Raw genomic sequence first — 16,776 nt, forward strand, 5'->3', positions numbered from 1 at the left:
AATTAAAAAAGGCCGCTAAAGCTGGAAGATAGAGGAGAGAGAAAGACAGAGAGAGAAAAGTAAACAGCTTGCAAGAGAGAGAAGAGTGAGCACAGAAGAGAGATAATGATGGCGAAGCCGGCGGCGACCAAGATTCGTCTGGGAAACAAGCACAACGGGCGACCTCCTCGTCCCGATCCCCCTCTTCTTCGTCACCTGCCGCCTCCTCCGCCGCCTGAGACTCGCCGTAGACGTAGTCTTCGTCCCCGGAGGCGGCGGCAGCTGTCCGAGGGCACTGCCTACGAGTTTGACCACGAAGAAGAAGAAGAAGAAGAGGAGGAGCGCGGCCTGAAGAAGCTACGCTTGGTCGTTAAGCTGCCTCGTTCACCCGCCGGCAGGCCTGGCCGGGCGGCGGCTGTCAGTACGGCCTCCTCCTCGTCGTCGTCCTCCCCTTCGCCCTCACCGGCCTCGTCCTCCTCTTCGTCGTATGCGGACGAGGATGAGCTTGGCGTGAACGGAGATGATGAAGTCGAGCCCGTCAAGCCCCCTAAAAAGCGGCGGATCGACCGCTGCGGCGATGCTGCGGCAGTCGCCGTGTGTAGATCCGGCTATCATGAGGTATATAAAGTTAAACCCGTCCTTCAGAAGGACGACGGAGCTGGCTAAGTTGCTTCGTTGCGAACTAAAAAGGGTTTTTGCTCACCAGCGGCTTTCTGTACCCACGCTCGTCTTGCCATGTTGAGTTTACCGAGGAAGTGCTTAGAGAACAGGGGAAAGAAGTCTACAGTTCATTAGGAGTCAAGTTTAGTTCTTGATTTTTTTTTTAATTCCCTGCTTATTTTTTCCTGCAGGAAAGCAAGAAAAATGCATTCAGAAGATCATCAGGCGATGGTTCTGGTGAGTTTTTTCCTTTGATTTTCGTTTCTTTAGGGTTAAGCTATAGCTGGAAAAGTTCACCTTCGGTTCTAACGAAGGGCATAATTTGTTCTTCTGCAGGTTATTTTCCATCTTCGTGGAACGGAACTCCAATGCCGGAGAAGAAGGTGCTGGAGTTAATTCTACTTAAGCTCCAAAGGTGCGCGCGGTTGTTCCATTCATGTTCTTAATTTTCTATCATGCTTTTGCTGAGCTCGTTTAACTGCTGAGATTTGATTCGCTTTGCGTGCGAATGTGGCAGGAAGGATACATATAATGCATTTGCGGATCCTGTGGATCCCGAAGAGGTATGAATGCCTTCTTATTGGATTAAATTTTTTATATGATCTATAATATTTGATTGCTAGTTGCAATATTGCTGTTTCTCTTGCAGCTTCCCGACTATCATGATGTCATTGAGCATCCAATGGATTTTGGGACTGTAAGGAAAAAGCTGGGCAGAGGTGCTTACCGTTCCTTTGAGCAGTTTGAGGTTAGTATGTCAAAATGATATTTTTTATTTACCAAAGCTTCATTTATCAGTGCTTTCTTGTACTTTGTTTTTTTTTTTCCCCAAAAAACTCGTCACATCTCAATTTTTATTCTTTACTTTACATGTGCATCCTTTTTACCTATCATTTACTAGAAAATGCCTGCGGAGTAGTTCCTCCATCTGTGCAAAAAAAAAAGAAAAAAGAAAAAAAAAGGCATCTTTATTTTGCATAACAATAACCTAACTCCAAGAAACAAAGCTTAGGTTTGGACTCTCTGGTTCAATGAATGACTGTAATGCATATTACTACTTTCTATTTGCAACAAACGGCTGCTCCTCTCCCATCTATCTCTAGTTGTCTCTAGTTTGTTCTCACTCCCTTTTCTATTCAAGTTGGGCTCTATTTTCTCCCATTTTTCTCATTCTTAGCTCTCTATTACTTTGTCCATTGTTCTACCTTTGTAACATGATCTGATTTAGAAATCTGCACCTAAATGGAATGACAGATTTGTCCTTTTACTAGAACAAAGAAAAACCTCTCATTCCATTTAGTTTTCATGAAACAACTTTCACATTCCCTTAAAACTGTCCACAATCCAGTCAGTGTTAAGTGCGACCCTAGCATGTAGTAAGTCCTATTGTAGTTCCCTGTAGTAATCCCAGATTCTAACAATTCTGGCACCCAAGATAGTTTCGATATTTTTTTTTGTGTGAAAGCCATATATTTTAATGAGGAAGCACTAACGTTCCACAAATCACCCATAAAGAGAGAAGACATTATTGTTCAGAATACATCAAGGTTTATGTTGTTCAGTTTCTACCAAGATTATGCTTATGAGAGAGTAGAGAATATTCGATCTACTATTAACAAATAAACCACAATTATAGCGTACAAAATCAAGAGGAGCAATGAGCATTAATATAGTTACAAAATGTAGGCTTGGACTGATCCATTTTAATTGCTGCATCATTCTTTACTGTGGATTTTTCCATGCATTAAATTTTAATTTTTTTTATATCACAATGTGAAACCATTCTATCTGTCTTTAGGGTTTCTTATCTATGTCATGTTAGCATTCCTGTGTTTTTTTTTTAGATATTTGGTTAAGTTAGATCTTGTTCTACAAATAGGTGACTTAGGGTTGTAATGGTTGATCAGTGAATGGCTGTAATGCATATTACTACTTTCTCTAGCAAGAAACGGCTGCTCTTCTCCCATCTATCTCACGTTTATTCTCACTCCCTTTTCTACTCAAGTTGGGCTCTATTTTCTCCCTTTTCTCATTCTTATCTCTCTCTCACTACTGTTCTACCATTGTACATGATTTGATTTAGAAATGTGCACCTAAATAAAATGCCCGATTCGTTATTTTACTAGAACAAAGAAAAACCTCTTAATATCTTTAGTTTTCATGAAACAACTTTCATATGTCCTTAAAATTAAAATCGTCCAAAACACAGTCAGTGTTAAGTGCGACCCTAGCATGTGTAGTAAGTCCCCTATTGTAGTTCCATGTTGTAATCCCAGCTTCAAACAATTGAAATCTGGCACCCAAGCGAGTTTCAATATTTCCTTTTTTTGTGTGAAAGCCATATATTTTAAAAAGGAAGCATTAATGTGCCATAAATCACCCAAAAAGAGGGAAAACATTTTAGCACAGAATACATCAAGGTTTATGTTGTTCAGTTTCTACCAAGATTACTCTCATGAGAGAGTAGACAATATTCGATCTACTATCAACGATTAAACCATAATTGTAGTATACAAAATCAAGAGGAGCAATGGCTTCTTTCCTACTTAGAGTACACCCATGCATGAAGAAGAAGATCCCTAAGAATCTCACACAAAGAGATTACCTCACAAAAATCTTCCTTCTCACACAAAGATATTACCTCACATGCATTGCCAAAGCTACCAATTCTCCAAAAACTCTAGATATGAGATGATTTGAAGATTCAAGAGAGTTTGGAGATGTGTTTACTTGAGCTCTAGATCTAGAATCTCTTTTTATAAGCATTAGTCTTCTTTACATGTTGAAGAAGATAACAAACAAATCCTGAATTAGGTTTTTGCTAATCCCAAAATCGGGATCGCTTTTATGCATCCCAAGGGAGCTTTAGATTTGGAATCAATCCCAAGGATCATCATGCGTATTGATGAGGTGTTAAAGATTACGATCTTTTGGTTGAAACTCCAAGTAGGAATATTTAGGGAATCTTCAAACGTAGTTACATCAATAATTAATAATTCTCTAACCTAATTCAATATCATCGCAAACATGTTTTTTTGTGACTTATCTTTAAACTAAGCACTTTAAACTCCTAAAGCTTGGAAGGACAGTGGTGGATCTAGGGTTTGATATGGAGTTTGGTGTTAGGGGATCATTTAAACTTAATATTGGTAATTGAATCTTCATATCCTTGAAGTGACCTCCTTGCCTTAAGTGCGACATTGGTATGACTTGACATTGGGTAGTATGTGCAACACAAACCAAATCTGTCTAATCACTTGAAATCTTCTCATTATCTCATTCATGGCCTTGGTTTAAATCTTTGCTTATAGTTAAGAAGCTGATCATTCTTCATTTCTGCACAATATGATGCTCCAATGCTTATAATGTGATGCTTCAACTATTCCAACATAATGAAGAAATAGCTGAAACATCCCTTGAAGTTGCATTTTAAAACAACATAAGTCTTCTAACTCTTTTGAGCTATTTGCCAACCAAAGTGCCGCAATGTGACTTGAGATAACCCACAATCAGTACATGTTATATTGTGTGGGATTGTAACAAGACAGGAACCTCAAGACCAATTTAGAGAATTATATAATTTTCAATATAATTTATAGACTAATTAAACACATAAATACTCTTCATCAAAATTTTCTTTTCATTAATCTCAGAAATATATACAATCACAATAATCATCTACAACATTGCATGACATAAACATCACTGGACATAACAAAAAAGTCATGATCATCAAAATCTAATAAAACATATCTATATAGACATATTTATTAGGACCTACAATCATTCTATACTCAACCTGCTCTTTCCTTTTATTCTCACCCGAAACAAATGCAGAAAGCAGGCTTGAGCAAACCACAGCTTAGTAGGTCACATTGAACCTACCCAAATTTTTAATAATAAACATTAGTAATGGAACAAAAGGTTAGAGTTAATGCATTCATATAGAATTATAAGCATATTTCTCATAACCAATAGATTTCTACAGAATAGCAGATCGTAAACCTATCACACTAATTAATAAGTAACATAATAGTAAATACATCACATTAAGTGCTCAGAACAAAACACATTCATTTCCCGCTCAGGCCCTTATACATGCCATCAAATACATAATTTAGATTTTTGACTTTTATGACTCACAGTGGATAACACTCACATATTTAGAATTTCAGGTCTTTAACCATTCAAATATCATATTCATAATTTCTGGATTTTATAACTTTGTGAATAATGCAGCAGAATCTCCAAAAAATTATCAGTACTTCGTCGATTCACATGATTTATATATATATATATAAACACAAAAATAATCACATTTTTAGAAATAATAAACAATATTAGACTTATCACAACATCTTTATAAAATGCCCTACTGGTACTACCACAAACAAAAATTCAGGGGAAATCAACACAAAATTTTATATTTTTAAAAATTAAACAAACAAACTATCGCACATTGTTGATAGGTATATTTCGAAGATTTTATTTTATTATAGCACTATTTTTAAATGTTAGAATATTTTTTTTTATTGTCAAAATGACGTATATTTAGAATTGCCTAGTAAAAATTTACAAATAAATATCGAAATGTGTGAAATATTGACATTGTAACATATCAAAAGTTACACGGTAAAATTTATCACGTGATTGAATTTATCCACTTTTGCATTAAAATTTTAATTAACGTCAGAAAATCCCCAAAACTCCAAATTATTAAAATTTAAGATAGGCAAAACGTAACCTACTTCACATCCCTGAACTAACTCGATGGAAAAAACCGACCCGAAGTCGCCCGAAATTCATTCTTTTTATAAATCATCCTCATTTCTCTTTCTCTCTCTTTAACAAGCAGCTTAAGGGGTAAAATGATTTAGCATTTGGTAAAAATTTGTGAATTTTGATATTTATTAAAAATGTTGCTTAGCACTGCAGCGCTAAGAGACCCAACACCCTTTGGTCTTTCAGAAACTAGAATTTCAAAGAGAAGGCACCACAGTGTGCTAGATCAGCGCCACAACGAACAAGGACAAACCTATGCTGCAGCATTGCGGCACTCCCAAGGGGAACTTTTGAGAATTTGGATTTTACACATATAGACCCTTGAGATTTGATCTAAAATAGAATTTATATATTTACAAGCATACAGAAACATTCACAAACATATGTAGAGCGAACATATAGAATTTTCAAAACACGCATGACTTACCAGATCAGGTTCATACTAGTTTAGAACATTGTAGTAGTAAATGTTACACAAAAAATTCCTATAAACTTTGAGAATCTCATCATCCCTCAAAAAATTGTACCATGCACACTTAGAGTACCCAAAGATATAAGATTCAATCTTAAATCAAGTACCTCTCATCCCAATTAAAGTTCAAGATGTCTTAATATTTATAGTATTAAGATCTATAGCCCTGCACACCATTGTTTCATGTATGCATTTAACTACAAGATTTATAATTAGAAAATAACTTATCATGAGACATGCAGATAACACCCACTAATCACTAGTATGACTGTAATATGTAATCATATAAAGAATATCGTTAGATATGTTATGAATCACTATTTATGTAGGTTGTCCTTTTTTTGATGATTGGCACCTATCTGTTTGGGCGTATAAAAAAATCACATCATTAGATACAAGTACATCTTTCACATCTTATAAAGTTATATTATCTCTCCATCTCTCCCATGCAACATGGGATCACTTAAAAGTGGCAAGTAAAAAGCATAATAATAATAAAAGTTGACCTCACATTAACAATTACATCAAAGTATTTTTCAAGTCATGGATAATAATTCATATGACTTGATTTGCTTACCTTCTTGCATGCGAAGTAAATGCTATATTTGCAGTTGATATAGTTTTTTTGGAGAGACCTTTAGCTATGTATAGTGACTTTAGCTCGAGCTATAAAGCTATATAGGGCGTCTTCTCCAAGATCTCTGTCAAGATATCGCCTGCAAAACACAATTAGATCATTGTAATTGCTTTTGTCCCATACATATATTTTCAATTTCACTTGTTGCATTGAAATATTTGAATGCCTTATGAGCGTATCTTATTTGGCAAAGACATCATGTATCATGATTTTCTAGTGGCTTGAAGTCTTTAGCCCATCAAATTTCTTAATATAAAATTTTAGGTAACTTCTCAAGTGGTCACTAATCTTAAGCGGTTGGCTAATACATCAAAGGGCAGAAGATGCACCAATAAGGCTACACTTAACAAGAATGAATGGAGAGATAATGTGAATCTAAATTGTTGTGATAAGATATTAGATATGTGATAATGGTTATTGTTAATTTATAGGTTTTATTAGAGTGGATGTTAGTTATTATTATATATTATTTCATCATGATGTAATATATTATCTTAATTAATGACATTCTGTTGAGTATTTCTTTTTTATTTTTTCTCTTGCATTTGCTTATATGCAGGCATCAATACTATAGTGAATTTTCAATTACCTTAGCATGACATCAGAGCCTAACTAAGGATTGCCATCATTCAACTGTCTTGGCCCTCTCTATCTCTCATTTTTTTGTGCCTTCTCACTCGCTATGCCCCTTTGATTCGTTTGTTCATCTATACTCTCACATTATGCTTTGCATGCTCACTACAGTTACTCGTGTGTTATGGCCTGTTGGACACTTCCCACCCAAGGGTTGCACTTGCCCTCACACTAGGTTGCTTTTTTAGCCTGCATGTTGTGCACACCTATTACGTGCAATCGCGTGCCTCTACTTGCAGCTTTTTGTTTTTCTCGATCTCATGCTTGGTGCAACCATTCCTTCCTCTGATAACTTCCTCACTTGTGCGCGTCTTATGTAGGGGTGTCAATATTTGACACGATCCGAAAAACCTGACTCGAACCTGACCCGAAAATTCCGGGTTAGGGTCAACCCGGACCCGAAACGGGTTGGGTTCAGGTTCAACAATTCGATCCGTTTCAAAAATCAAGTTGACCCTTTGAGCCTAAATTGACCCGTTTTGATCTGAAAATCGTTTTTGACCCGGAAACCCGAGAGTGACATGTTTTCAACTTGAAAAGCGGAGATTGACCCATTTTTTGACCCGAAAACTAGCAATTTTTTCACTGTCCGGGTCATTTGGTTTGTGTTGGGTTGACCCGGGCCCGAAGTGGGCCGTGTTCGTGTCTGAAAAACTGACCGTTTGCAAAAATGAGTCGGGTTCGGGTTGACCCAAATAGTGCCGGGTCAATTTCGGGTTCATCCTGAACCCGACCTGTGACTTGAAATTGACACCCCCTAGCCTCTTGTTGATTGTGTATTTGCCCTTGCACATGTGTTTGCTAAATGATCACTTGTGATGATTGCTTCTTTGTAACCTCATCCGATCATGAATATTTGATCTATGATTATATTAATTCATGTAGTCCTATTTTATTTGTAGTGTTTGCTAATGCTGCCTCAATTATCTATGAAATGAAACTCTCCTATGTAGCTATCACTAACAAACTAAATAACATCAACTATTCTTTATGATATTGATATTTTTGTTTCCTTGTTAACTCTCTCAAGAAGCTTCATCATTTGGATTTTTTTGGCATTAGAACTAACGAACACCTCCAAATATACAAAATGATAATAAGCGGTTATCACATGGATGCTTAATAACCTCAAACCAACAATTTGTTCTATTGTCATGTTTAGGAGACAACTAAAAGCATATTTGATTTTCTTTGTTTCACATACTTTCACATCAATAACATGACTCATGTATACACTCTTTACACAAATATATTCTTTTACAACATGTTGACCAATTTGTTCAGGATTGCTATGATACCTTTTATGATAAAGGAGGTATTCCTGTTGTCAAGTTTCTCTTTATTTTCCATCCATCTCTCAGAATGTTCAAGTTTAGTTAATAACCGACTTTATTGATCTAAATAACTCCACATTTCTCTCTATTCTTCTAGTCACTTAGCTCGATGCTCTGTCTTTTTTAATCATGAATAGAATGCTCTTTCTGCTAGCACAAGAAATGTTTGGGGTAATAGTGGTCGTGGTGGTCTTAGGGGTGTGCTATTATGCATCAATACTTCTCCTCAATGAGATATGCAATGTCTAACACCTATCAGATACGACACATTCACCAAGCCTTCGATATGTATCGGACATGCCAAAGACACGTCCAACTAAAAAAATATGAAAAATAAATTAGATATGCTTGTCTTAAATATTTTTATGCAAATTTTTTAATATAATATCTTATTTTTAAAATTTTTATTTATTAAAAAATAAAACTTAATTTTTTATTTCATCTCAAGAACCCCAAATCAATTGCCCTTACTTAATACCCCATTGTCTGAACCATAGTTTAAAATTACGCAATTAGAGGCGCTCCTCAAGGCGCACCTTTGCACAATTTAGCCCCCAAGAGCCTCATTGCCTAAGAAATTTTTGTTCCAGGTGAGGCGTACCTCTAAGGCGCTATTGCGCAATTGCATGTGAGGTGCACGCCTCTTGAAACCGGGTCCCACCTTCTTAAAATGACTTATTTCTTCTATTCTTGCATTCGGCTATACTGAACCGAACGAAAATCCTCTTGCAAGCCCAGGCTCTGCTCGGTTCCCATTCTGCCGCCTCTCCGTTCATAAAGAAATTAGTGATGGGACATGATTGGATTTTATATGTTATTTCTTATTTGTACTTTGGGAGCTTTGATAGACTTATATTTTGTTGTTTTGTACTTTGAATTATACTATGCGATGCATATAATGCATCTATTTTATTGTTTTCCAGTAATTTCACTTGTCATTTAGATGTTTTTATTATATGATAGTCTTTTATTATTATTTACCTGCTAAAACACCCTTAAATTCTCATTTACGTAATTCTTCGTTTGTGAGGCGTAGGCTTACGCCTCACACCGCCTCGTGGCTTACGCCTCACCTCACGGATGAAAAACGCCTCGAGGCTTATTTACGCAATTTTAAACCTTGGTCCGAACATACCATTTTCATTTCTATATGCAGATCGCAGTTAGGGTTTCACAATAATGCCCGATTTTATCACAACATCGATGTCCGACTCCGTTACAACATTAATGTTTCAAAATCATCTGAAAATCAAAGTTTCATGCTAGTAATTTCTACCCCCACAATCACACCACTACATCGTTTTGGCATCTCATCTTTGACCAACATCATCTCAACATCCTAATATTAATTATTTCAAACACAAATCCATATTAAATGATTTATTATTTCTCAATGATTCTTAATATTCTACTTAATTTTTATAAATTATTTTTAAGATATAAAAAATTATAATACCGTGTCCAACCCGTAACTGCGTCCCATGTTTTTAATAATTGATGTGTCCTGTGATTGTGTCGTGTCAGAGTCCGTGTCTATGCATCATAGGGTGAATGTGATGGTGGTTTCTACTCCTTTTCTCCTTGTCAATGCATTTGGAGAATTAATCACTCATATGATCACAGTTGGAAAAAATTGGTTATCCTTCAACTACTCAACATGTGAACACTTTGATCATCGATTTTATTAGTTCGTATTTTAGAATTATTTCTCTCTATGATTGTTTATTATAACACACAATTATGGTTGCAAATGATTGAGTCAAGCTAAGTACCACTTTGTTTAAAGCTCATTCATTTATTTACTTGTCGAGATCTAGTTGAGCTTGAACATGATCTAAGTTTTAAAACTTTTATTCAAGCTTATTTATTAGTGTTCTTATCCAGTTCGGGTCATAATTGTGCTTTAATTGATTATATGTTTGATGTTAATTTTTTAAAGATATAGCCTAATTATTAGTCATAATCGGATTCATATATTTGAATTTAAATTAGTATAATTCATTTGATATTATTTAGGTGTTTAATGAAGCTAAATGTTTAAATGATTTAAATCCATCAATCTAGCAATTTTTGTGATATTTTTATCATATTTTTTTCCTTTAATAATATGTAGGGGTGTCAAAAATTGGCACGACACTAAAACTTGATTCAAACCTGACCCAAATTTTTCGGGTTAGGGTCAAACTGATTTAAGAACGGGTTGAATTCGGGTCTCGATTTTAGAGCCATTTTGAATTATGGGTTGGGTTCGGGTCAATCCAGAAACCCAATTTGGACTCGGTTTTGACCATCTTCGCCAAACGTATAACTGTACAAGTGATTAAGTCGTTCTGCCCGCGAGCCCTAACAATGCTTCCGCCTTCCAGTGGCTTTCATTCCTCCTTCGACGACGTTTGATGAAATTTTAATGGCCAATATTTTACGCCATAAAGCACTGCTTGCCTTATTGTTATCCATAAACTATCTTAACATATTCCATAATTAATTGGTGCTTTTTTCTCCTTCTCATTTTGTTTATGATCTTGGCACAAAGAACACGATTGGTGGCAGTAGTGAAGTTGGAGGAATTTATTACTTCATTGATCTTTTATTATTTCACCTTGCCAATGGTATTATCATCTTGATCACATTCTACCTAATAATCTTCAGAGCTTCATTGTTAATCCCTCACATGTTTAAAAGTTTGAATATGATGCCTTTGAGTATGATAAATAGCATTGTGCTCTTTTTTCCGTGTTAATATCCTCTAGTAGTAGTGTTCCATTGGACTTGGTATATTCTGGTATCTAGGTTCCATAACTTTTATCGAATTATCTGGGTTTTCTTTTTTTTAGTTTTTTAGTTAATGACTACACCCGGGTTATTTGGGCGTGCTTGTGAAAATGTCTTTTTTAGCCTTTGTTGTATTGAAATAGTTATATCAAGAATTAAAAGTCTATATTTTTACTGTTAAAATTATTTGTATAGTAATGCTTTGAAATATATGTTTTATTTATTTATTGTTCCTTCTATGATATTTTCATCAGTCTTTCTGCCCTTATATTATTTTCAATAAAATACTGTGACCAACACTTTGTTTGAGATGACTTTCTTACTGCTTCTTAACACAACTTTTTAATATAAAATTTTAATTTTTTAACTAAAAAACTGCTTTAAAAAACAGTAAGAAAGTCACCCCAAATGAAACCTTAATATAAGCACTGAAATCTCCTTATTGAACACTTTCTGCGACCAGCAAGCACAAAAGTAGTGAGGTCATAGCAGATTTGAATTTGCAAATTGCTTCAATGATGTCATTCTGCCCTTATAAAGATGTCACGTTTTCAATTATCTTAACGATGATGATGATGAAAATAATGATGATTGTGATGGCTGTTGATGATGGGATCTGCTTCAACTGATTGTTATAAATAAATTTGTGAGGTCATAGTGGATTTGAAATTGCAAATTGCTTGAATGAACTACTTAAATGTGCCAATTGTGCTTAGTAGCGACCAGCAAGCACAAAAGCTAGCCATTCCCTTTCATTTCTTAAAATCTTCTTTTTCTTAAGGATTTTTAAGGCCACTGTTTTTACTATTCGCTAAAACTTCTTGCAAAAAATGGAACAACTAACCTTTTTCATTAAATATATATAATTTATTCATAAAAAGTAAGCAATTTTCTCCTTCAAGATCAATGGAAGAGTTTGGTTTTCCTTTTGAGTTGTCAGCTCTGTTTAACGGTATGCTTTCCATTTCAATTAAATGTTTAGGAATGTAACAACTGTTTTGAAGAGCAGTTTAAGGTAATCAACCTATATTATTTTCTTAAGGAATGTAACAACTGTTTTAAATAGATCTATTGAAATTTCTCATATTTTATATAGTTTATAAACTTCATTCTCTTGCATGCAGGATGATGTTTTGCTAATTTGCAGCAATGCAATGCAATATAATGCACCAGACACCGTTTACTTCAGACAAGTATGAGCGTTTTCTTAAGAAGTTTCCCTTTGTTGTATGAAATTCAAGACTTCACACTTAACATCTATTTTTTTTTTCATTATTTTGAACAAAGGCATGTGCTATACAAGACCTGGCAAGGAAAAAGTTTCAGTGTGTTAGAGAGAATGTAAAACACAAAGAAATTGAACAAACTGAGCACAGGTCCAAAGAGAAAGCCAGTTTAACTCCCATGGAAAAAAAGATTACACGGACCTTGCGCAGTGACAAGATCCAGCACAAGGCTGTGGTGGAGCCTATTGTATCTGATATCTCCTCTGGTGCCACTCTTGCCTCTGCCGGCGATACCTCTACTGGCTTGAGCACAGTGAATGGCGTCGAGAAGTTTGTCGCTGTTAATGAACTTCTGGATGCTAGTTCTTCGCTGGAGGGGAGCAAACAAGAGAAGTGCGGTGCTGTTAATGGACTTCTAGATGCTAGTTCTTCTCTGGAGGAGAGCAAACAAGAGAAGTCCGTTGCTGTAAATGGACTTCTAGATGCTAGTTCTTCTCTGAGGGTGAGCGAACAAGAGAAGCCTGTTGCTGTTCATGGTCTTGTAGATGCTAGTTCTACTCTGAGGGAGAGCAAGCAAGAGAAGGCTGCCACTGTTAATGAACTTATAGATGCTAGTTCTTCTCTTGGGGAGAGCAAACAAGATAAAGGAGATGACTTTTCAGGTATGATACTATGCTTACCTAACGTCAGAGAACTAAATTCTTTCTGCCTGAGGATTACTAAAAGTTATACTATACCATGCCATCCAACTTTCTAGATCCATTACTTAGGCTTCATTTGGTACGGTTTTCTCACTGCTTCATAAAATAGCTTTCTAGTACAAAAATTAAAAATTTTATACTAGAAAGCTGCTTTAAGAAGCATAAAGAAAGCCGTCCCAAACGAAGCCTTAGGCCATAAACTGATTATGATGCTTGGCAGCAAAGCTTTGGAAACTTGGTATTAGGTCAATATCCTTATTTTCAAATCCTTTGCAGTTTGATTAGAATTTTTATGGTCGTTCTCATGTTTTTCATGCTCTACATATTTTTGGAAGCTAAGTTGCATAATATTGCATCTAAAACAAATATAACTAATATCTTATGAATTATCAGTTATGTGACAGCTGCTTTGTTAAAAAAAAAAAAAAATTATCTTACCACTCTTTTCATTTATAGTCCTTAACTGTTTCAGCCATCTCCTTATGCTCCTGATGTCTTTCCCCCGACCACTGGAGTAGGTGAGAGGGGGGAATTACTTACTAAGAAATGATATACAGTTCTGTTAACAGGATTGGGGAGATGGCTGATACTGTTCTGTACTAGGACAGTGGGGAAAGGTTCTCAGAGATTTAACCTAAAGCAATGCATGCCATATTTCTGGTAGATTTAAAACTTTCCTTAGCTATATATATGATGCGTTCCTTAAATCCTTGATATTAGTTCTCATGATGTTGCCACCTTACATTTGTTCTTGTTGCAGCTAAGTGCTCCCCCTCCAAGATCGGTCGAAAACCAGCACCTATCGATGAAAATCGACGGGCAACTTATAGCACAAGTCTACAGCAAAAATCTATGGTCGAGTCTGATTTTGTGCTCGATCTCTTCGACGATGAGCAAAAACAGCTGGTTCCTGTAGGTGACTTCACTAATAACTTGTTTTTACCTGGTTCTGTTAGGTCACCAGTGTCATCTAATTGCTGCCTTTGTCTACTAGGTTGGACTTGATTCTGAGCATTCTTATGCTAGGAGCCTTGCACGGTTTACTGCTTCTCTTGGGCCTGTGGCCTGGGAAATAGTGTCCAAAAAGATTGAAAAAGCCTTACCTCCTGGGATAAAATTTGGGCCAGGATGGGTTGGAGAATATGAGCCACTTCCCACTCCTTTTCTTTCTGTTGGAAACTGCAATCCGCAGCTTACTAACAAATCAACCTCATTTTCAAGGACAGCCACAAATGATAAGGTTGCTGAAATGAAATCAAAGAATGGACAGACTCCCAGTTCTGATAACATAGAGTTACTTGTCAAGAAACGAATGACCTCTAAAGCCCCCAGAAAAGCACCTAATTCTGGTAAGATTATCTCCTGTGAGAATTCAGGAGATCAAAAGCCGAGGTTTCTTGGTGTTGATGGCACAGCAAAATCCAAAATCAATGGCACAGTTGGGCTGAAACAGTGCAGTGATTCCAGTAACATAAACATTGGTGTCAATAGTCAGATGATGAATAACAGAAGCTTATCTATAGCTTCTGTTCGTGTAAAGGAGGAAACCCCGTGCGACGATATTGCAGAGAGGAAGCAAGAAGTGATTCGCACCAATGACCAAATGAATTCTCATCAGCTGAAAAATCAAACCACAGCAGATTTTCCCAAGGCTTTCACAAATGCTTTGCCACAAGCCCTTTCGGGGTCTACGGGCAATCCCTCCAATAAAGCAGCACATACTAGCTTTCCTGGAAGTTTTTCTAGGGAGAACAGCCATATGCAGACTGAAACCCATAAAGTATTCCAAGCAGTATCATCACAGAATCTCAATACTGCTCCAGAAATTGGTATAAGAGGTTCAAATAATTGTTTGGCTTTCATCTCAAGCAATCAAACTGGAGTAAACTATGGTGTTGGTCGTGCTAATAATCATGATCAGGTTTCTAATTATCCCTTCAAGTTGGCCAGTTTTCCGGGGAAGGTTAGCAACCAACAGAACTTTGTCACTAGTGGCACTAGTCATGTAGAACAATCCACGACAATAGTTCCACCACTTACCAAGGAGAATTTTAGTCCAGCAACATCTGCAGCTGCAAAAGCATGGATGTCAGTTGGAACCTCTGGCCAGTGGAAATCAGTTGATAGTAAAAACACTTTAGAAAAGCCAAGCATTTCTTCTCCTTTCTGCAACTCTCCTACTTGGAAACCCCCTGTTTCTGCTTCTCAGTTTAATGGATATTCTATAGTACGACCTGCAAATTTGCCCTTACAGGTAGAGGCCTCGCAAGTTAAAAATAGAGGCCTAGTTATTTTCCCACAGTTGATTCCGACAGATTTATCAAAATATCAGAATCATCCATCTTGGCAACTTTCCAGTCCTCAAACTCAGAGCAAGCAGAGAGACAATCTTCCTCCAGATCTGAATATTGGATACCAAGCCCCAACATCCCCAATTCAGCCTTCTTCAAGTCTGGCTATGGATTCTCAGCATCCGGACTTAGCTTTGCAGCTGTGAAAACATTGGAAGCCTCATTATAACATCTTGCATCTGTTCACGGTGGAGAGATCTAAGGATTCAGGAGCTGAGGGATTTTGTTTACTGCAACAATTTGGTGCTGGTTGGAAATTTCCAGGAAAAATTGCCAGTAATCTTGGAGATGAGTTCTGCTTCGCAGAGACTCTGTAAGACCAATCGCTTGCAGTTTGGGCTGTTTTAAATTGATTAAGGCTTCGTTTGGGACGGTTTTCTTACTGCTTCTTAAAGCGGCTTTCTTGTATAAAAAAATTAATTTTTGTACTAGAAAGCAGCTTTAAGAAACAATAAAAAGACCTAAATGGTCAAAGCTTCCTAAAATTGAAGTGTTGCACCTAAGAGATGGGAAGAACTGACTTTTGCTCATAGAAATTGGGCAAAATGGGGTTGTCAGAGTTGGAAATTTCATGCAGATCTGATTCCAGCAATTGGTTTCCATCAATTGTTTTTTTCATGGGAATCCTTGTATATCAGATTAGGACAATAAATCCTGTTCTTATGGTTAGGTTTCTCTTCTTTTTGGCTGCAGACTTTGCTGCACATGTCTTTGACACATCTAGTTCTGGTAATGTATATTTATCCTTTGGATCATTGATATAGCTCAAATGAATTGCTTTTTATTCCACCATGATTGAGTTATACATTGCATTTATGGAACTTAAATATTTTTTTATATTATTTAAATATCTCCAAATATTTCAAAAATATTAGTTTTTTTAATAATATATTATAATTTAATTTGCATTCTTTTTGATGAGGTCATCGATCAACGGTTCAGACACGTGTATCGCCGGAAGCATCGCCGATCGATGGCCACGATTCAGAGCTTATATTTTTAGTTATTCATGCATTTTCAGTTTTCAGTATTCCTGTTTTACCCTTGTGTGTGAGTGAGTTATGTTGGGGCCCCGAGGGCGATTTAGTCATTTGTTATGCTTTTTATTTATTTGTATCTCATGACCTATATATAGGGGTCATGTATCATTGTATGAGGTTAATGAATATTTGAATGAAATTTTATGTTATCTTCTTCTTCTTGCATGAGGGCTAGAGAAGGGTGATTGA

At 36.3% G+C, this 16,776-nt stretch overlaps 1 protein-coding gene across 2 annotated transcripts; it reads left to right on the plus strand.

Annotated features, from left to right (window-relative positions):
- On the plus strand, positions 1-16,337 carry LOC110105374 (bromodomain-containing protein DDB_G0270170). Of its 2 annotated transcripts, none has more exons than XM_020834847.2 (9): positions 1-597; positions 831-876; positions 976-1,054; positions 1,157-1,202; positions 1,289-1,387; positions 12,394-12,462; positions 12,557-13,157; positions 13,957-14,108; positions 14,191-16,337. In XM_020834847.2, exons 1-9 carry the CDS (start codon positions 106-108, stop codon positions 15,691-15,693), a joined length of 3,087 nt encoding a protein of 1,028 aa, XP_020690506.1. In that variant the 5' UTR covers positions 1-105; the 3' UTR covers positions 15,694-16,337. The 2 variants fall into 2 exon arrangements, with proteins under 2 accessions (XP_020690506.1, XP_028553662.1); XM_028697829.1 differs by having other exon boundaries at positions 456-597; positions 686-876.
- The last annotated feature ends 439 nt before the right edge of the window (positions 16,338-16,776 follow it).

This window comes from Dendrobium catenatum, unplaced genomic scaffold, assembly GCF_001605985.2.
Source record: "Dendrobium catenatum unplaced genomic scaffold, ASM160598v2 fragScaff_scaffold_1013, whole genome shotgun sequence".
In the NCBI taxonomy this organism is placed as follows: domain Eukaryota; kingdom Viridiplantae; phylum Streptophyta; class Magnoliopsida; order Asparagales; family Orchidaceae; genus Dendrobium; species Dendrobium catenatum.